Source organism: Herpailurus yagouaroundi, unplaced genomic scaffold (genome assembly GCF_014898765.1).
Source record: "Herpailurus yagouaroundi ecotype Mexico unplaced genomic scaffold, PumYag 28, whole genome shotgun sequence".
NCBI classification, from domain to species: Eukaryota; Metazoa; Chordata; class Mammalia; order Carnivora; family Felidae; genus Herpailurus; species Herpailurus yagouaroundi.
The window spans coordinates 95,373,070-95,394,089 of NW_024412376.1; the positions used below are offsets into that span (position 1 = coordinate 95,373,070).

Sequence of the window (21,020 nt, forward strand, 5' to 3'; positions counted from 1 at the left end):
TTTCCCTTTTCATGTTTGTTTGTTTTTTAAAATGTTTATTTATTTTGAGATAGAAAGCGAGAGTGAGCACATGAGTGGGGAAGGGGCAGAGAGAGCAGGAGAGAGAGAATCCCAAGCAGGCTTCGTGCTGTCAGCGCAGAACCTGGTGTAGCACTTGAACTCAGGAACTGTGAGATCATGACTGAGCTGAGATCAAGAGTCAGACACTTAACTGACTGAACCACCCAGGTGCCCTACCCTTTCCATGTTTGTAAATGATTTTTTAGACAGACAAAGTCTTAGCTGTCATTATCTCAATATATTTACTTACTTGCTCAGCCAAGTAACTTAACTGTTAAATATTACTAATCTCTTAGTCACTCTGGCCATTTCCTCTGCCCACTACCTCTGGGACTGCTCCCTAACCCCCACTTTTTTAAAAGCTACCAAACACATCACCTTTAATGACATCCCCTCCTTGTCATTACCTTGCTTCCTCTGATGCCCATGCCCTCATAAGCAAGTCTCTATGCTAGGATAAGAAGCAACAGGAAGATCTTAGATATCTTAAGTTTGAGATGTCAGTTGCACATATAAGTGAAGATGCCAACTAATGGGTCTGGGGTTCGGGTTCAGTTAGAGAATGCATGATATTTTTGTCATCTGTAAGTATGTTAACAGCATTCATTAGAGAATGGTGAATTGATGTGGCATACTTGACTGTGTTATGTTTTATCATGTTTTGTTCTAGTTAGCACACAAGCATCGTTCCCCCTGTTGGAGGGCTCTAACCTGGTCCTTTTCATACTCCACTGTGCACACTAATCACTAGGGTCATGTTAAAATCAGATTCTGTTTCTACAGCATAGAGTCCAAGAGTCTACATGTCTAATAGGAGATACAGATATTGATGTCATTGGGCCTCAGACCACAAGGCTTTCACACCAATCCACTTTCCTGCTTCCAGTGCTTCACCAGCCCTTTCTTACCGTCTGACTAAAGCTGCAGCTTCTGAGTGAAGGGATTCATCATGGGCTTATTTTTTGATGCAGTCTCTCTTACTAACTTTTTCCCCTCCCCCAGTCCCAACTCCTGCACATACCTCTGGGCTCTGCAATGGCATTGAACTACTTGTAGTTTCCTTAGTAGACCTTGTTATTGCATACTTTTTTTGTCATGTTCCTTCCACCTGACTACACTTTCTCTTCTTGGCTTACTCTGGTTGGCCCCTTTGATACACTACTTATATTATCTTCAGACTGGGTTATAGTCTTCTATTTTGCTTATAAGAAACCCTCAGCTTCTTTTATTCCACACTGTATTGAAATGATTGATCTACTGGCCCGTTCCTATTTGGGGCGGAAGGAACTTATAGACACTGCTAGCATATAGTAGGTAGGTACTTAGAAAATGCCTAAATTGACATGATACCTCCCATAAAATATTTCCAATAATGACAGATTTTTAACAGTTATTTGGCCTTTGTTTTTTTTTTTTCTACCCGTAAGTAGTAACTCCTGTGTAAAGGTAGTTTAACAATGTTTTGGCCATGGAATTAGATCAATTCCCAACCCCACCCCTTAAGTAACTGTGACACTTAGGGCCAGTTGCTCAGCTCTCTTAAGTCTTACCTGTAAATAAAGGTAATGGTAATATTGGTACTGCCTTGTAACAATATTGTGAAAATTTAGATAAGGCTATCTATAAAGTATGTAGTAGCAAAGACATAGTAAGTACTCAGTAATGTTAATTGTATCATTAAGGGAAAAGAATGAAACCCAATTCCTAAAGAGCCAAGAGATTTAAATGATCAGTGAGAATGGGGCATGCAGTCATTGTTTTAATATTTAGTCTATAATATGTTTTCAAACTTGAGTGTACTTACAGGACTACCTGGGTGCTTGTTAGATGTATGGATTCACTAGGCCCGATAGGTCTGAGAATGTTCAGGGATCTGCATTTTTAAATGGTTCTTTATTTTTGAGAGAGAGAGAAAGAGAGAGTGTGCATGCACTAGTTGGGGAGGGGCAGAAAGAGGGGGACAGAGGATCTCAAGCGGGCTCTGTCCTAACAGCAGAGAGCCCAATGCGGGGCATGAACTCATGAGCCATGAGATCATGACCTGAGCTGAAGTAGGTCGCTTAACTGACTGAGCCTCCCAGGTGACCCTGGAGATTTGTATTTTTAATTACTCTTCTGGTTGATGTAGACTGCCCATGGAACACACTTTAGAAACCCTAGTGCTTCATAGAAGCACCAAATTGAGGTCTCCTAACTATCAGATAGATAATATGAAATGAGAAGTTAGTAAGAGAAAATCAAGTCGAACTAAGAATAGATAACCTAGAGGCAGGAATAAAGTTGCCACGATGTTCACATTTCACATGTTTAATGACTCAGACATTTAATGACTTTTATTTTTTTCACTTTTAATTTAGGATGTCTGAACAGGGACGAACAATCATTTTCTCCATTCATCAGCCTCGTTACTCTATCTTCAAGTTGTTTGATAGCCTCACCTTGTTGGCCTCAGGAAGACTAATGTTCCATGGGCCTGCCCAGGAGGCCTTGGGTTACTTTGCATTAATGGGTATGCTTGACTTTTTCATGTAGTAAGATCCTTTATTAAGAGAATCCTAAAGAGAGTAAAAGGGATCTATAGGAATGCTGTTGATTTTTGAGTAGACATACCATGGCTTCCCCCATTCCAACACAACTTTGGTAGTTTGGTGCTAGAATTTTTCTTCACTTTGTAGCACTAGCCTGTTCTTTGGGTCTTTTTCCTGACCTGGTTGAGTATGTCTGCATGCGTGTGCAGGAGTATTTCTACTGGGCCTTACCTGATCTGCTTCCCACTTCAGTTCAGGATATATGTTGGCTTCATAGCCAGTTATGTCTGTTGAACATTTTGGGAAAGGCCTAATAGTATCCTCCAATTATCTTCTTGACTGTATTATGGATCAGGCTTTATCACTGTATTCCCTCGTAGAAGATGTTAGTCTCCTTTGGTGGAGGTTCATAAGATGCTACTTAAAATTTTCTAGTAACGTTAGATTGCAGATTTAGGCCTTGAGGGGGTGTGAGTGACTTGCCAGTTAATAGAATGACTAGTTGTCTTTGAGGGACCGACATTTCTGACAGTTTTGGACTGCTTGGTTCTATTTAGAATGGAAGTATGTAATTGTTTTTTTACGACTCACGTTGTCTGCTTTATTTTATTAAACATTTTTAAATGTTTATTTTTTAGAGAGATAGTGCACATATGAGCCAGGGAGGGGCAGAGAGAGAGGGAGACAGAGAATCTGAAGCAGGCTCCATGCTATCTGCACAAAGCCTGACATGTGGCTCGAACTCACAAACCGTGAGATTAGGACCTGAGCCGAAGTCGTACACTCAACCAACCGAGCCACCCAGGCGCCGCTGCTTCATTTTAGAGATATTTGGATACGATTATAGATGATGCTCCATGACTCCAAATATAGTTTTAAATATTCACTAGCCAGTTTTAAAAATTTCCATTTAATGTCCATCATTTAAAGTTAATAAGCACACACAGGTCTAAGGAGTTTAGGGGAGATGAACCTAGAGTCAAACTGGAGGCCAAGTTGAGTCCAGAGGATTGTGCCACAGAAGCTGAGATAAGCATTCAGCTGTGTTGTGCCAGTCACATTCTCTTGGGAGTGCTGCTCTGGTGATTTGTTCTCCCTATTGGAATTATGACAGCACAATGAATGCATATTTGGCCATCCCCAGGTGAACTTGGAGAGCAGAACACACCCCTGGCCTCTCCCAAGGACAGTCCTGCTGTGCTGTAGCATTCTTTTCTTGTGGCCTTGCTTTGAAGAGCATTAGTTCCAGCTACAGCTTTTTTTTTTAACTTATTTTTATTTGCACCTATATTTCTATTTTTGAAGAAGTTCTGATAAGCCTCAGAGCATACTGAGGATAGCTGTTTCAGGTCTCATGAACTAAGATGGGTAAGGACCTAGTATGAACTTTCTGAGAGTCCTAGGTTGGTTTTAAGTGTGTATTTTTCTGGGAGACAGAGCATTGCTGAAATGTTGTGTGATTGAATGTATAAAAAGAAAAGGTAAATTAGTGAAGGGAGAAGAGAAAAAAAAAAGTGAGGGAGAAGTTGTCAGATTCTCTCCCTCTCCCTCACCTCTCTCACCCCTGTAAGTGAGTTTCTGTTTTCCAAGACCATCAAGTTTGTGTACCTGAGTTGCCTTCTTTTGTAGGTTACCAGTGTGAGCCCTATAATAACCCTGCAGACTTCTTCCTGGATGTCATTAATGGAGACTCCTCTGCTGTGGTATTAAACAGACAGGACCAGGCGGGTGAAGGTATGAAAATCTGTTGAGAGTCACAGGTTATTGCTTCACTGCATTAGCTGAAGTTTAGCAATGTGGCAACTCATTAAATCATGGCTTTGTGAATTTATATTAATACTGTCCTCTGATAACCGTTGTCTTAGTCCACTTGGGCTACCATGACAACAATACCATAGACAGGTGGCTTAAACAATAAACATTTATTTTTCACAGTTCTGGAGTGGGAAGTCCAAGATGAAGGTATCTGCAGATTCATTGTTGAGGACCCGCTTCCTGGTTCAGAGATGGGTCACCATCTTCTCATTGCCTCCTCACATGGTGGAAGTAGGGAGGGAGCTCTCTGAGGCCTCTTTTATAAGTTTACCAATCCCATTAATGAGGACAACACCCTCATGACTTAATAACCCCTCAGAGGTCCCGCCTTCAAATATCATCACATTGGGGATTGAGTTTTAGCATATGAATCTTGAGGGATCACAAACATTCACTCTATGGCACTGGTCAACACAGATTTTGTGTTCCTTGACTGTTGAGAATATTTTTGATTTAATTTATAAATAAGCATTTATATGATAGTATCAGTTCTAAGGGGAATTTTTATTTAAAAAATGCCCATGGATTCTATAGTGTTTTGAAATAAGAAACTTGGCAATTTATGTATTTGCATATAGAAGAAAACAAAGGCAAGATTTTTCTATTAGGAATTATAACTTGCTACGATAAGATGTCTATTTTAAAAGAATTAGGGTTCAAATATTATAGTTAGGAAAAGGTCAGTAGGTTTGCTGTATTCATAAGTTTATGGGAGTAGTCAGTCAATTAACTGTATTTTTCTTTTTTTTTTAATTTTTTTTTGAATGTTTATTTTTGAGAGAGAGAGAGAGACAGAGCATGAGCGGGGGAGGGACAGAGAGAAAGGGAGACACAGAATCCGAAGCAGGCTTCGGGCTCCGAGCTGTCAGCACAGAGCCCGATGCCCGATGTGGGGCTCTAACTCATGAGCCATGAGATCATGACCTGAGCCAAAGTCAGACGCTCAACCGACTGAGCCACCCAGGCACCCCAATTAACTCTATTTTTCTAATGTTGTAGAGCAATGACAGATCTAACAATTTTTTATACTCAAGCATTAGAATTAAGGTATTAGGGAAGAATCTAAGAAAAGGGTTGCCGAAAAATGGGCTAAATCAGTTGTTACTCTATTAATAAAGTTTCCCTTCTTTATCTACTTTTATTCCAAAGCCAAGGAGACTGAAGAACCTTCCAAGAGAGATATTCCACTCATTGAAAAAATAGCTGAGTTTTATGCCAACTCTGCCTTCTCCAGAAAAACAAAAGATGAATTAAATCAACTCTCAGAGGGTCAGAAAAAGAAGAGCTCAGCCTTTGGGGAGATCACCTATGCCACCTCCTTCTGTCATCAACTCAGATGGATTTCCAAGCGTTCATTCAAAAACTTACTGGGTAACCCTCAGGCCTCTATAGCTCAGGTAACCTGACAGATTCTTCTGATTATGCTCAGACATATCATGTGGGAATATTAGGTTGTAATATAACCTATTTTAGGATTATGCTTATCTTCTACTCAACATTCTATTTATTTATCCCCACTCCATTTGGGATATAGAAACAGCCAACAGAACAAGTAAAACACAATGAAATTTTTACTTAAGGAAAATATTTTCTTTTTTTATGGGTTTTTTTTTTTTTACTACCTAACTCAGAATTTTTGTTGATTTAGACAAGCTGTAATGGATAATCTTTATAGAAATTTGTTTTCTCCAAAATTGTGAAGTAAAGGAGATGTTTAGCCACATCTATAGTTTTCTGATAGCTGCATGCATTCATTTCCTGATCCACTCAACAAAAGTTCTTACTGATCACATATGGCATTTTGGGAGCTTATATACAGCAGTGAACAAAATGGGCAAAAATAAAACCTCTGTTCTCATGGAGCCTACTTTCCAATGAGGCAAACAGATGACAAATTCATACAGAAATTAACTATATAGCAAGTCAGGTGGTAAAAGTGTCTGTGGGGAACTTTTAAGCAGAAAAGCAGAGAAAGGAAGAGAAAAAGGTAGAAGGAACAGGGAGGGGGAAAGAGGGAGAGTGGAAAGGAGTTGATTGCATTTGAAATCGGTTGGCCGGGGAAGCCTGGATCTGGAAGTCACTGAATGCCTTAGAAGGTCATGGGGGCCAGCTGCTTTCTGAGGGAAGAGCCTGTGTACAAATGTTGTTCCTTATAATTGACCTTCTTCCTTTTGGGATTTGAATCTTAGGAGAGCACTAAGATACCTACAACAGTTTGTAGTTACCACAGTGTAGTAAGCAGACTTTAATTCTGTTAAACAAGGGTATTCACTGTCAGATTGACTTTCTTTTAATAATGATGAAATCCTGTTCTTTTTCTATTTTGGCTGGCTCTGTTCAGAGTTGTTGATTATTACTCTTATTTTTCTGTAATTCTCAGGTGCTCTGTCATATAAAACTCTAGTATTCCCAGTTTATTGGACCATTCTTTTCAAGGAAGTCAGTTTAGCTAGTTATTTTGGGGGTTATTGATTTTACTGTCAATCGTTGAATTTCTGTCAAGTACTAAAAGATGATGTGCTGTTGGCACTAATAAGATATTACTGACTTCTTACCACGTGCACCATAATTTTCATACTTCAGTACAATTGCTTTGTAAGTATTAATACCAAGAATCTGTATCCCTTTTTGAGATACCCTGCCAGTTGCTCCAAACATTTTTGCTACTTGTTATTTGACATTTCTGTCAGAATATGCACACTTCTGTGTACTAGCAATCAAGGTTAAATTTTTATTCTTTTATAGTATATTTGATGTCTTTTGAGTACAAGTCTGGTAAACAAAGTCAACCTGGTTACCCATTGTTCCAACATCACTATTGGAATGTGATGGAGTTGGTTCTTTAGTGTGATTTATAGATTTTTTTTTTACTTGGAAAATAACTTAAATTTCTCTTGCCTCTGAAAGTGATTTACAAGTGTCTTGTCCAAGTCACAATATGGTAGTCTGAGAAGAATATGATTAGAATGTGGAGGTATTTCTTTTTTTATTTTTTTAAAAGTTTTTATTTAAATTCCAATCAGTTAACATTTAGTGTAATATTAGTTTCAGGTGTACAATTTAGTGATTCAACACTTCCATACAACACCTGGTGCTCATCACCACAACTGCACTCTTTAATCCCCCTCACCTATTTAACCCAACCCCTCACCCCCCACCTCTGCTCTGGTAACCATCAGTTTGTTCTCTATAGTTAAAAGTCTGTTTCTTGACTTGCCTCTCTCTCTCTTTTTTTTCTCCTTTTCTTGTTTGTTTTGTTTCTTAAATTCCACATATGAGTGAAATCATGTCTTTCTCTCCCTCACTTATTTTGCATAGCACAGTACTCTAGCTCCATCCACGTTATTGCAAATGGAAAGATTTCATTTTTTTGGCTGAGTAATATCCAATTACATGTATATATACCACATCTTCTTTATCCCTTCATCAGTCAGTGGACATTTGGGAATCTTTCCATAATTTAGCTATGGTAGGCAATGCTGCTGTAAACATAGGGGTGCATGTGTCCCTTTGAATTCGTGTTTTTGTATTCTTTGGGTGAATACCTGGTCTGCAATTGCTGGATCATAGGGTAGTTCTATTTTTAACTTTTTGAGGAATCTCCATACTGTTTTGCAGTGTGGCTGCACCAGTTTGTATTCCCATCAAAAGTGTAAGAGGGTTCCCTTTTCTAAAATGTGGAACTATTTCTAATACACCATGACTCTGCATCTTTTGTTGCTAGGCTTACTTCAGATGTAGACCCAGGCCTAGTGCCTCCAGGTTGCATATTCAGCCTACTTGCTTCCTCAATGAACTCAGTTCCACTAAAGGAGTCCCAACAGTGTTCAGAGTAGTGGCAGTCTCCTAGAACAAAGATAGAACATTGCATCTCTCTGAGTATCTGCTGTTCAGATTTGTAGATACTGGAATGTTTGCTTAGAACAGGAGCAGGCAAACCTTTATTGTAAGGGGCTAGGTAGTAAATACTTTGGGCTTTGTGGGCCATGTGGTCTTTGTCTCTAGCCTTTCCCATTTTAGCTTGAAAGGAGCCATAGATAATATATAAACAAATGAACATAGTTGTGTTCCAATAAAACTTTATTGATGGATACTGAAACTTGAATTTCATTTAAATTTCATGTGGCAAGAAATATTCTTCTCTCACTTTTCTTTTCTACCAACCATTAAAAAAGTGGTAAAAACTGTTCTTAGCTAGAGGGCTGAACAGAAATAGGTGACAGGCCATGTTTGACCTATAGATCCTAGCTTGCTGACCTTCAGTTTAGTGGTTTCAAACTCATGTATGTTGTTTACTTTTTAAAGTATTTGAACATGAAGCTGTTAAACTGTTTTATGGCTTCCCGCTGATAAATCCTGTATCAGTTGTATTACAGCCATACCTAGATTTCAACTAGTCACTTCCATGATTCAGACTTTGCTTCTAATAATGCCCTTTAACCAAAGGTTGTATTTGAATGATCTGGGAGTGAATGGATCATCTGTATAGAAGGATTTAATGTTCATTTAATGTGCCATGGGTTTTTCTGATCAAATTAATTTGGAAAACACTATCGTATCTCCTAAAGATTCATTTTTTCTACTGGCACATTTTACATTTGACTAGGGATGTTTTTTGAGTAATGGCCATAATTATCCCTCAGAACTCACCTTGAGATATATTGCTAAACACAGCTGAATAAGACAGAATAACATATTTAGGGAATTTCTTTTTTTTTTTTTTTTTTCCTTCTGTTCAGAACAGAGCCCAGGTGCACAAGACTTACAGTATCTCCTCTTTGTGTGCTCTGTTGAGCAATGCTTAGTTTGGCTATTTTTTTTCTCTTTTCTGTAATCCAAGAAAGAATAACGTGGATTCACCTTGTAAAAAGCATGACAAAATTATGAGACTGATCATAGCGAACATCCTTTGGTAATATTGACTATCGAACCTTTAGCGAACATCCTAATGGTAATATTGACAGTATCTTTTATATGCAAAAGAAACAAGCATGTAGAGTGTCCAGATTAAAAAGTCCAGACATTCTTTTTTTTTTTTTTTCAATGTTTATTTTTGGGACAGAGAGAGACAGAGTATGAATGGGGGAGGGGCAGAGAGAGAGGGAGACACAGAATCGGAAACAGGCTCCAGGCTCTGAGCCATCAGCCCAGAGCCCGATGCGGGGCTCGAACTCAGGGACCGCGAGATCGTGACCTGGCTGAAGTCGGACGCTCAACCGACTGCGCCACCCAGGCGCCCCAAAAGTCCAGACATTCTTAAAGCTATACTGGGTGAACATAGAGACTTGTATATATACACATGCACACATGGTAATGGAGCCATCATCATTTATTTTGGAAGCTTATCTGTTGGCATGAAGTACAGTATATTCTGAGGGTAATGAAAATATACCAGGGTAATAGATTTTTTTCTCCAAATTTCTGACTGTCTTATTAACAAGGGAATTTTAAAGACATCTCAGATCATACTTTTTCCAGACTGTGGTTTTCACAAACTAGCCTCCACAGATCATGATCCTGTTTACCCGTTTGGTTTGCTTCATGCCAAAATATGCTTTAAAAAATTCCTTCAAGTCTTGATACCATTGTACTGTAGTAGTACTGAGATTTTTTTATTTTATTTTTTAACTTTGAAGGTTCCAAGATACATGGTGGGATATTTTGTTTTCTTCAGATTACCATTTCTTACATTTTTTAAATTTAATACAACATAAAAGTACAATACGTAGAACTTTCCTAAATAAATTGTGTCATAGTATAACCCTTAATCCTTTGCTTATAGAAGTGTCTTTAAGAGATATTTTGTCAATCTTAAAAACAAAAGTGATATTTATCCAGTCTACTTGAGTCCTCAAACAGACCGAGTAAGTGAAGGTAGGTAAGAGTGGCAAAAAACTGGCAGCTTAGTTCTACTCGTTTGGCTGCAGGCCCTTGGGCTGAGGTGGCTGGAGAAGCAGTGACAAGAGAATGGGTAGTGAAAGTACTTGGGTACCCTCAGAGAGAGCTGGTTGAATGCTTTGGTGGCAGTGACAGTGCACTTTTCCAGTGCAGGCATAGACTGTCCCCTGGGTCAGATAGGCGGGCCCCAGCTTAACGCTGCTTCCTTATCACATGAAATAACATTGTTAGAATTGTTTTATATGTGCTTGAAACATTTTATTTATTTTTAATGTTAAAAGTAAAAATATCCTCGGGTGCCTGCGTGGCTGTCGGTTAAGTGTTCAACTCTTGATTTTGGCTCGGGTCCTTGATCTCACAGTTGTGAGACTGAGCCCCGTGTCAGGCTCTGTGCTGAGTGTGGAGTCTGCTTGGGATTCTCTCTCTCTCTGTCTCTCTTTCTCTCTCTCTCCCTCTGCCCCTCTACCCTGCTCTCGCTCTCTCTCTCTCTCTCTCTCACACACACACACGCACATATTCTCTCAAAATAAACATTTTTTAAAAAGTCATTTTAAAAAAAGAGTAAAGATATCCTGTTTTTACTTGAGCCTCTTCAAATATAAAACTGCATGTTCACTAGCACAAAGGTTGAAAGTTCAGGTCAGAACTCTTGAGCCACTTGGACTTTATTTTATTTCTCAATGACTTAGCCATGCACTTGCATTGCTTCCCTACTCTATATGGCCTTCCCAGGCCTGGTAGTTTGAACTAGACCTTGAACTGGCCTGGTGAATCAGTGGGGGGATCCTTAGAGTTCTAGGAGTTTACTGTGTTCTACTGTCAGCCTCCCCAACACACAGATAAATTATTTTTTAATTTAGAAAGCGGTCTAATAACATACACTGTTCCATATTCTCCCAAGGGCTTTGGCTGAACGATTTGAAGTATCTATCTCAATGGAGAAATTTGGTTATGTAGCCATATAATAATCATAAGTGGCGTGTTGTTTTTGCCTTTAATTAAGACTTTTCTTCTTTTTCTTTTCGAAAAGATAATTGTAACAATCATCCTGGGATTGGTTATAGGTGCCATTTTCTATGATTTAAAAAATGATTCTGCAGGAATCCAGAATAGGTAAGTAAATTTGGATCTTGATTTTGAGAAAGTGTTGTTACTTCTTTCAAGCTTATGAAAATCCATTAAGAATTTAAATTTGAGGGGTGCCTGGGTGGCTCAGTCAGTTAAATGTCTGATTCTTGATTTCGGCAGGTCATGATCTCACAGTTCATGAGATTGAGCCCCATGTTGGGCTCTCAGTGTTGACAGTGCAGGCCTGCTTGGGATTCTCTCTTTCCATGGCTCTCTGCCCCCTCCCTGTTTGTGCTCGCTTGTGGGCACACACACACACTCTCTCTCAAAATAAATAAAATTAAAAAAAAAAGAATTTAAATTTGAGACAAGGTAAACTGAAGAGTAGGGTAAGTCAGTGAATTGAAAGCTGGAGGGATATGTGTGTGTGTGTGTGTGTGTGTGTGTGTGTGTGTGTGCATGCATATGTATACATATAGTGGTAATTATATATATGTGTGTATGTGTGTATATGTATACATATATAGTGGTAATTTACATAGTACATAAAATTTACCTTCTTAAACAGTTTTAAGTATACAGTTCAGTGGCATTAATTATTTTCCATTATTGCATATTTCCATTATTCCATATAATCCACATTTATACTTTCTGTCTCCCAATTTGATTACTCTAGGTACTGATATAAGTGGAATCCTACAGTATTTGTCCTTTGGTAACTCACTTATTTCCTTTACATAGTATCTTCAAGGTTCATCCATGTTGTGGCACATGTCAGAATTTCCTTCCTTTTAAAGACTGAGTAATATTCCAATGTATGGATATATCATATTTTGTTTATGCATTTATCTGTCTTGGACACTTGGATTATTTCTACCTTTTGGCTGTTGTGAATTTTGGGGAGGAAGAATAGTCTGCTCTTCAGAGTTCCTCTAGTAGGACTAAGAATCACGTTGATATAAGACAGATTAACAGGAGAAAATCAAATTCAGTAGCATGTGAATCCACACAGACATGAAATTCCAAAAACAGGCAACATGATGCCTATGTGAGCTAAGGAGAGGGGTGGGTAAGGTCTGAGGATACACTGGGAGAAAGATCTTAGGAAGTTGAGAGATGATATTTGGAAAACTAAAGTTGCCTCTTATGCAAATAAGTTTCTTAGGTAAAGACAATCTTTCTTAGTAACTTGCTTCCTGGTATAGGCTCTCCTTTCCAATGTAAATTTAGGCAGTTGAGGGAGCGGTAAAAAGCTTTTCCAGAATCTGCAGGTAATTGATTGCTTTTAGCTCAAAATAGTCTTCATGTCAAAGTAACCCAAGTTGGAGTGACCCGCCCTTTGCCCTTCATTGAGTAATGCTGCTGTGAGTGAGGATTTACAAGTAAATATCTGTTTAAGTCTCTGCTTTAAATTCTTTTGGGTTTATACTCAGAAGTAGAATTACTGGATCGTTTGGTAATTCTATCAAGTATCCTGTCTTCCACAGCAGCTGTATTATTTTGCATTCCTACCAGCAGTGCCCAAGGTTTCAATTCCTCTGCAACCTCACCAAACTTGTTATTTTCTGTTTTTTTCTTTTGCTTTTTTATAATAATAATAACCATCCTGATTGGTGTCGAGTGATATCTCATGCGGTTTTGATTAGCGTTCTCCTAATGATTAGTGATGTTAAGCATTTTTAATATGCTTATTGCCATGTGTATCTTCTTTGGAGAAATGGCTATTCAAATCCTTTGCCCATTTTTTTTATTTGGATTCTTTTTATTGTTGAATTGTATGTGTTCTTTTTATATTTTGGATATTAACCCCTTATTGTGTATAAATTTGCAAATATTTTCTGATATTCTGTGGGTTGTCTTCACTATTGAGTGTGTCCTTTGATGCACATGAGTTTTAAATTTTGATGTAGTCCAGTTTGTCTGGGTTTTTTTTTGTCTTTTTTTAAATTTTTATTTATTTATTTTGAGAGAGGGGAGAGATGTGTATGTGTGCAAGCGGGAGAGGGGTAGAGAGACTGGGAGAGAGAATCTCAAGCAGCCTCTGCACTGTCACTGCAGAGCTCAATGCACGGCTCTATCTCATGACCCTGAGATCCTGACCTGAGCTGAAGTCAGGAGTCTGACACTCAACTGACTGAGCCACCCAGACACCCCATCTGTTTTTTTCTTTTGTTGCTTGTGAGTAATTTTTTTCTCTATTTTTTGATTTGTTTGCCATGAGGAGGTGGATGAGACTTAGGTTTTTCTGTTATATGGTTAGCACTCTACCTTAGCGAGTTTTAGTCATTATGTGCCCTTAAAAATAGTTTTTCATAATGAGACTTTGTAATGAGGTCTAGCTTGCTCCAAATGTAGATGCTCAGTGATGTCCAGGACTGTAGAGTTCTCTTTATACTTCATGTGTAAAACTGTCCTGTGCCAGGCATTGTGCTCTACGCTTTAAATCACAGACTCTGGTTACCCTTCTGCCCAGAGGGATGGGTGATATTATCCCCATTTTACCATAAGGATATGAAGAAGGTGCAGTAGCTTAAGTTGAATCTGTTTTGATGTCTGGAGAAAGCTGATTGTTTATGAAAGAAAGAATAAGCATAAAAGTCAATTCTTCACTCAAGTAAAATAAATGATCTCCAAAATAAATGGAATTAAGTAGTGTTACTCTACGTTGAGATTATTATGGCAGCTCATTTACAGAGTTATGTCATTGTTTTTCTCTTTACCTCTTCCCTGAAGACAGTGTTCTCTCACTTCCAGGCTTGCTAGTAATTGATGATTTGTACCTTTTGTAAATGCCATATTTTTACCAAGCACAGAGTATAGGTCACAAGATCTATAGAACCTGTGGACCTTTTGTGTTGTGCAGTTGGAAGCTTTTGGAATAAATATTGGAAAACCTGTCCTTAACTGGCATTTTAAAGGGAAACTGGAAATCTAACCATTAAAATTCTTGATAGAAGAATCCAGAGAAATAAAGAAGAGCTTTAGCAGTTTCTTCAAATTTATTCTGGAGAAATAGGGCATTGGATTTATTTTAATTTGTGTGGTATTTTAAAAATATTTTATTTATTTTTGATAAAGACAGAGTATGAGTAGGGGAGGGGAAAAGAGAGAGGGAGACACAGAATCCAAAGCAGGCTCCAGACTCTGAGCTGTCAAGCCTGACATGGGGCTTGAACTCGTGAACCACAAGATCACAATCTGAGCTGAAGTCAGATGCTCAACTGATTGAGCCACCCAGGCACCCCTTAATTTGTGTTTTTTGACTTAAACTTGCTGCCACTTTTTCATCATTTGAAATTGCTCAGGAGGCTGGGGGTTTGGTTCTCTTCTTTGGGAATGAATTATCCCAGAGAGGCGCTCTCTGCTCTCTTACATGTGTAACTGACAAGCTGGGTTTTATTAGTATATAGAGTTTAAGCTTTTTTTTTTTTAATGTTTATTTATTTTCTGAGAGATAGAGCACATAAACGGGGGAGGGGCAGAGACAGAGAGAATCCCAAGCAGGCTCTGCACTGCCAGCACTCTGTACAGCCCGATGCAGGGCTCGAACCCATGAACCATGAGATCATGACCTGAACTGAAGGTAAGAGCCAGATGCTTAACTTAGTGAGCCACCTAGGCTCCCGGAGTATGAGCTTCTTTGACCTAATAGTTACCTTACAGGGTTGTGGTGATAGCTAAACAAATTAATGCATATTAAGAAAAAAGATAGTTTTAAAAATATTTGGATAATAAGGAGATATTACAGACATGGATTACCCGATTGAAAAGTATTAGAAAACCTTAAATTTTTTAGTAATAAAAGCTGTATTTACTGTTAAATAAATCATCTTATGATTTAGAAGTAATGTCACTATCTACTAGTTCAGAATCCTGATGAACAAACAGTATTATTAGATATAAGATCTGACAAATTGAGCTGAATTGTTGCATGTCCCATATTTCTGAAATTAGCTTTTATTCTGATAGTAGGCTTATTTGTGTGGAGAAGGTTGCATAGCTGCCTTTGTACTAGGTCTGGCTATTTCCTATTTATTAATTATAAGTTAAACATTTACTTTTAAAACAGTCTGTTTTCTGTCTTCTGTTTTATTTATTTTTGGCATTGAAAACAATTACTGAGTATCTGGACTTCTTTCTTTCTTTCTTTTTTTGAGAGGATGTACACTTGAGTTTCTATTTGTTCTCTCTTATTTTTGCATCATTTAAATGATGGGTCACTTCAGCTCTTTCAGTTTCAGCTCACATCCTCATGTCAATTAAATGGTTTGGTTATGAAGGGCAGCCCAACACTGTCTGAGGGATGTTAGCATGCTTTTGTAAGATGCATAGGTCTATCCAAGTGTCTTTCCTTTTTGAGCCTTCGTTATTTTACTGAGAAACAAGCATTAGTAGTCTTCCTTTTCTTACAGATGCAAAAATAAATTTTTCCTTTATAAGCATCATTTTGTTTTCTGAGCACGTTTGAAGCCATTTTGGTGATGGCCTACCAAGGATAATATCAAGGCTGTACTGACGATTGTGTGGTGGAGGTCTATAATAAGGTGTCGACTGAGGTTTTCCTCCCCCATCATTTTGCCTCTTCATATCCTAGTTTCTTCTTTACTTTAAAAATGTGGCTAATAGAGGCTTTTTTTTTAAGCTCTACAGACTTTATTTGGTTCACTATTTCTTTGTTCATACATTAGGAATGATACTTGTTGTTTTTGTTAGGTAAAATTCAAGATAATATTTTTATGACCTGTGTATTCATCAGCACAGGCTGCCATCAGAAAGAACCATAGTCTGGTGGCTTCAACAACAGTTTAAACAACAACTTCTTACAGTTGAGGAGATCAGGGTGCTTCCGTTGTCAGGTTCTGATGAGAGCTCTCTTCCTGGCTAACAGATGGCCACCTTTTTGCTGTGTCCTCACATGGCAGAGAGAGAGAGCACACTCTGGTGTCTCTCCCTTTCTTTTAAGGACACTAATCCTGTCATGGGGACTCTACCCTCATGGTCTCATCTAAATCTCATTACCTCCCAAAGACAGAATTGTCTCTAAATATCATCTCATTGAAGGTTTAGGCTTCAACATAGGAATTTGGGGAGGACACAATTCAATCCATAGCAATCCAGGACTGTGACTTCCAAACTGTGCTCTGTGGAGTCCCAGGGGTACCACCGTGTGTACAGAGAGATGGTAGGGAGAGAGCTGATGGAGCTCATAGTTCCCTCTGTTTAAACCAGAACAGTGTTCTATTTAATGTTATAAGGTATCATTTGAGGAGAGAATTTCATGGGTAGAAAATTGATCTAAGAATGTTTAATCGACTACAGTGCTTTTTTTTCCCCTTTCTCTCATTGCAGATCAGGGGTGCTCTTCTTCCTCACGACCAACCAGTGTTTCAGCAGTATCTCAGCTGTGGAGCTTTTTGTGGTTGAGAAGAAGCTCTTTATGTGAGTAGGTCTCTGTTCCAGGAAGGGGGCTGTCTGGTATCAGGGGGTGTTGGTCAAACTGGTCATATCCTGTATTGGGCTGCAGGGTGGTTCCTAGGGATTGCCAATGTTGAGAAAAAGCATCCAGAGACTGAAAAGGCAGTCATGAACCTGTGGGACCTGATACCAGGGGAAAAAGGAGTTCAAGATTAGGGCAGAGCCAGCAAATCCAAATGCTGCAGATAAAGCCAGCAATAAAGGGGCTGAAAAGGAGCTTTTGTTTTTAGCAAATGATAAGTCTTAATGGCCTTTCACAAGAAAAGTTAGAGGGGCTTGGTAGAGAGAAAGTAGTGGATTGAGCCAGTAAATATAAGGTAAGGAGGTAAAGTTGACAAAGAATGTGAACCCAGCTTAGCCCTCAATGGGAGGGGGACTAGAAGAAGGCAAAGGGCAGCCTTAAAAGAAGGTATGGGCTGTTTTGTTTCTTGTGTTTTTTAAAGTTGGAAGAAATTTGCCCATATTTACATGCTAAGGAAAGGAATCCTTCCAGAGGGAAAGAATAAAGATGTTGGTGGAGGAGTTTGGAATTATAGGAGGAAGATGTCAGGAAGAGGAAGGGATCTAGAAGTGGAGAGGAAAGAAAACAGGATTTCATAGCTGACAGGGATGTATGGTTGGAGGATATGATCATTGAAGGAAGAAGTGCCATTTTCTTTTTTATCATGAGGTTGGAAGAAGTGATCCAAGACTGCATTAGGAAGTTCAGAGGATAGCAGTGTCACCTTCTTCATAATCAAAAGTGGGGAGAAAGTAAAGCTGATACCACAGCTGAGCTCCAGTGCTGGGAGAGAGGGAAGAGACAGATCTGCTCGCTGGGAGCAGGTGCTCAGGGAGCAGAATGGGCGGCACTCGGAGGGAGTTCTATAATGAGAAGAAGGGTGTTGCACAGACCTGCATGGAGGTGACATCCCAGGAGAGGCCCCCACCTTAGATGGTGCCTGATGCTGACAAGGATGGAGGCTGGGTGTTCACCTCCAGGATGTGAGAAGCTGTAGTTGTTAGACCCCTGGTGGCAGCAGAAGTCTGTACAGTGAGCAATCTAATCTGTTCTCTGCCTTCCTAAACTAATGTAGGATGAGTTTTTCTTTTTCAGACATGAATATATCAGTGGATACTACAGAGTGTCATCTTATTTCTTTGGAAAACTGATATCTGATTTACTACCCATGAGGATATTACCAAGTATTATATTTACTTGTATAATATACTTCTTGTTAGGTAAGCAACATGACAAAAGGTATGTGTGTCTTTAGTCTTGGATATGAGGCCAATTTGTTTATACCAGCATATTTTTGGTTCTCAAACTCTAAACCACGCCAGTGAGATAAGGAGACATCTATCCATTGTGCACACTCTCAATAATTTCTCTGAGGACATTTTTTCAAGACTTGTCCCAAACTAACTTTTAAAACTTTTTATAAAACTGTATTTTACTGTGAGATGCTATGTATCATTTACAAACATGGAAAGAAGTCACAAGAGTATTTGACACTATGCTGGAGGAGCTGGAATATTTAGTACCATTTATATTTTTGTGTGTATGCATGTGTTTGTGTGTGAAGATAGTGAAAGATGTGACTTTTGAGGCTTCTTAGTTTAATACAAATACTTGTTTGATAGGTGTGGTTATTAGATTCATTTGTGCATTGTGTTTAGGCTTTACCCCAGGCTCACTGCATCAGAATTTCCATGTATTTTACTGATACACATAAACACATACACATCAGAAATATATATTTTAATTAAAAAAAAATATATATATATAACTAAAGCACTAAGAAGATTCACTGATTGAATTAAACTTCCATTTTACAAATAAGAGGTGTGTCAAGTATTTAGGCATAGAACCTAGATCCTCAGGCTCCTTCCAAAATCTTCAGATTGTATGACCCATAATATTAGTCCATTATGATTTGTAAAGTAGTCTTATGAAATTTATTTAGCCCCACCCTCAATCCCAGAGTTATATGGTGATTTGTCTTGGGAGACTTGGCTTTTGAAGACACTACCCCAGATAGTGAAACCACTGGAAGGTCACATAATCTTCATCTTCCCAGTTTCTTCACACAACGCAGTTATAGCCAGTAGTCATGTGGTGATGTCTGGGTAGAACGAATGTGCTCTTGACAAGTTTCCTTCTTAGAAGAAATGGCTGTAGAATTGTGACCACTTGTGTTGCCTACAGCTATCCATCTCAGGCACTCAGAAATTGTTAATAATTACACATAAAGAAGCATAGATGTTACATAGAAATGTACTTATACAGTAAGTATAAAAAGAAAGTGTATGATAACTTTATACAGTAGGATGGGGTGGTCGGATAGAGGATGAATTTTCTTCATTCTGATATTTGTTTCTCAAAATATTATAGTGCCATTTGCACAAAGCAATCTCAAATACACTGTTATCTAGGTGGTTGGATTCAACCCCCTCTTTTCTTCCCAACCAAGGATTGAAACCAGTTGTGGAGGCTTTCTTCATCATGATGTTTACCCTTATGATGGTGGCTTATTCAGCCAGTTCTATGGCACTGGCCATAGCAGCAGGCCAGAGTGTGGTATCCATAGCAACACTTCTCATGACCATCTCCTTTGTGTTTATGATGGTGAGTAGAAACTGTGCTTCGCTAAGAATAAATTATTTCCCCTTATTCTTTCCTGAAAATTTACCTGTTACCTAAAACCAGCTTGGAGGATTCTGTAAATTAGATTCTCTGCTTTAAGGAGGCCATGTATTGAAGGATAGCTTATATTAGAGAATGTACAGCTTTTTCTTGACATTCCCTAGCCTTTTTGGCTACTGTTCTAATATTATTGCTATAAATTTAGTTAGCATTTTGTTGCAAATGAGTTTTTAAAAGATTCTTCTTGGTGACGTATAGTGAAACCTTGATAAACTGGAACTTCAAAAACCAAACTAGACTTTAAACAAAAGACTAAGATGCAGAAGGGCACTATATCATAATAAAGGGGACAATCCAACAAGAAGATCTAACAATTGTAGATATTTATGCCCCCAACATGAAAGTACCCAAAAATATATAACTATTAATGAGACATAAAGGAACCCATTGATAATAATACAATAATAGTAGGGAACTTTAACACCTCACTTACAGCAATGGACAGATCATCCAAGCAGAAAATCAACAAGGAAGCAATGGCTTTGAATGACACACTGGACCAGATAGACTTAACAGATATATTCAGAACATTCCATCTTAGAGCAGCAGAATGCACTTTCTTTTCAAGTGCCCATGGGCCATTCTCCAGAATAGATCACAAATGGGTCAACAAATAAAAAAGATTAAGATCATACCATGGATATTTTCATATCACAACCCTATGAAACTTGAAAGTCAGCTACAAAAAAAAATTTGGAAAGACCACAAATACATGGAAGTTAAATAACATGCTACTAAACAATGAATGGGTCAACCAATAAACCAAAGAACAAGTTAAAAAAAATACATGGAAACAAATGAAAATGAAAACACAATGGTCCAAAACCTTTGGGATGAAGCAAAAGTAATTCTAAGAGGAAAGTATATTACCTCAAGAAGCAAGAAAAATCTCAAATAAACTACCTAACTTTATACTAAAGGAGGTAGAAGAACAACAAATGAAGCCTAAAGCCAGCAGAAGGAGAGAAATAATAAAGATTAGAGCAGAAATAAATGATACAGAAGAAAGAAAGAAAGAAAGAAAGAAAGAAAGAAAGAAAGAAAGAAAGAAAGAAAGAACCATATAGCAGATAAATGAAACCAGGGGCTGAATCTTTCAAAGAATAAAATTGATAAACATCTAGCCAGACTTATCAAAAAGAAAAGAGAAAGGGCCCAAATAAATAAAATTTAAAAAGAGTGGAGAGGTCACAACCAACAGCACAGAAATAACAATTATAAGAGAACATTATGAAAAACTATATACTAACAAATTGGACAACCTGGAAGAAATGGATAAATTTCTAGAAACATATACACTACCAAAACTTAAAAAGGAAGAAATAGAAGACTTGAACAGATCAATAACCAGCAAAGAAATTAAATCAGTTATAAAAAGTCTCCCAACAAACAAAAGTCCAGGGCCAGATAGTTTCCTAGGAGAAATCTACCAAACACTTAAAGAAGAGTTAATATCTATTCTTATTAAACTATTCTAAAAAATAGAAAAG

The 21,020-nt window shown here is 38.2% G+C and overlaps 1 protein-coding gene across 6 annotated transcripts in view; it reads left to right on the forward strand.

Moving 5' to 3' along the window:
• The window catches only part of ABCG2 (ATP binding cassette subfamily G member 2 (JR blood group)), a 129,981-nt gene that overhangs the window by 101,736 nt on the left and 7,225 nt on the right, over positions 1 to 21,020 (forward strand). For 5 of the 6 annotated variants that reach the window (XM_040478591.1, XM_040478583.1, XM_040478602.1 and 2 more), the window contains exons 7-13: positions 2,418 to 2,569; positions 4,218 to 4,322; positions 5,553 to 5,800; positions 11,332 to 11,414; positions 16,719 to 16,808; positions 17,941 to 18,065; positions 19,298 to 19,452. In XM_040478591.1, the coding sequence (XP_040334525.1) occupies positions 2,418 to 2,569; positions 4,218 to 4,322; positions 5,553 to 5,800; positions 11,332 to 11,414; positions 16,719 to 16,808; positions 17,941 to 18,065; positions 19,298 to 19,452 (958 nt within the window). The remainder of the gene's footprint in view (positions 1 to 2,417; positions 2,570 to 4,217; positions 4,323 to 5,552; positions 5,801 to 11,331; positions 11,415 to 16,718; positions 16,809 to 17,940; positions 18,066 to 19,297; positions 19,453 to 21,020) is intronic. The other variant, XR_005791499.1, reaches the window with a different exon arrangement.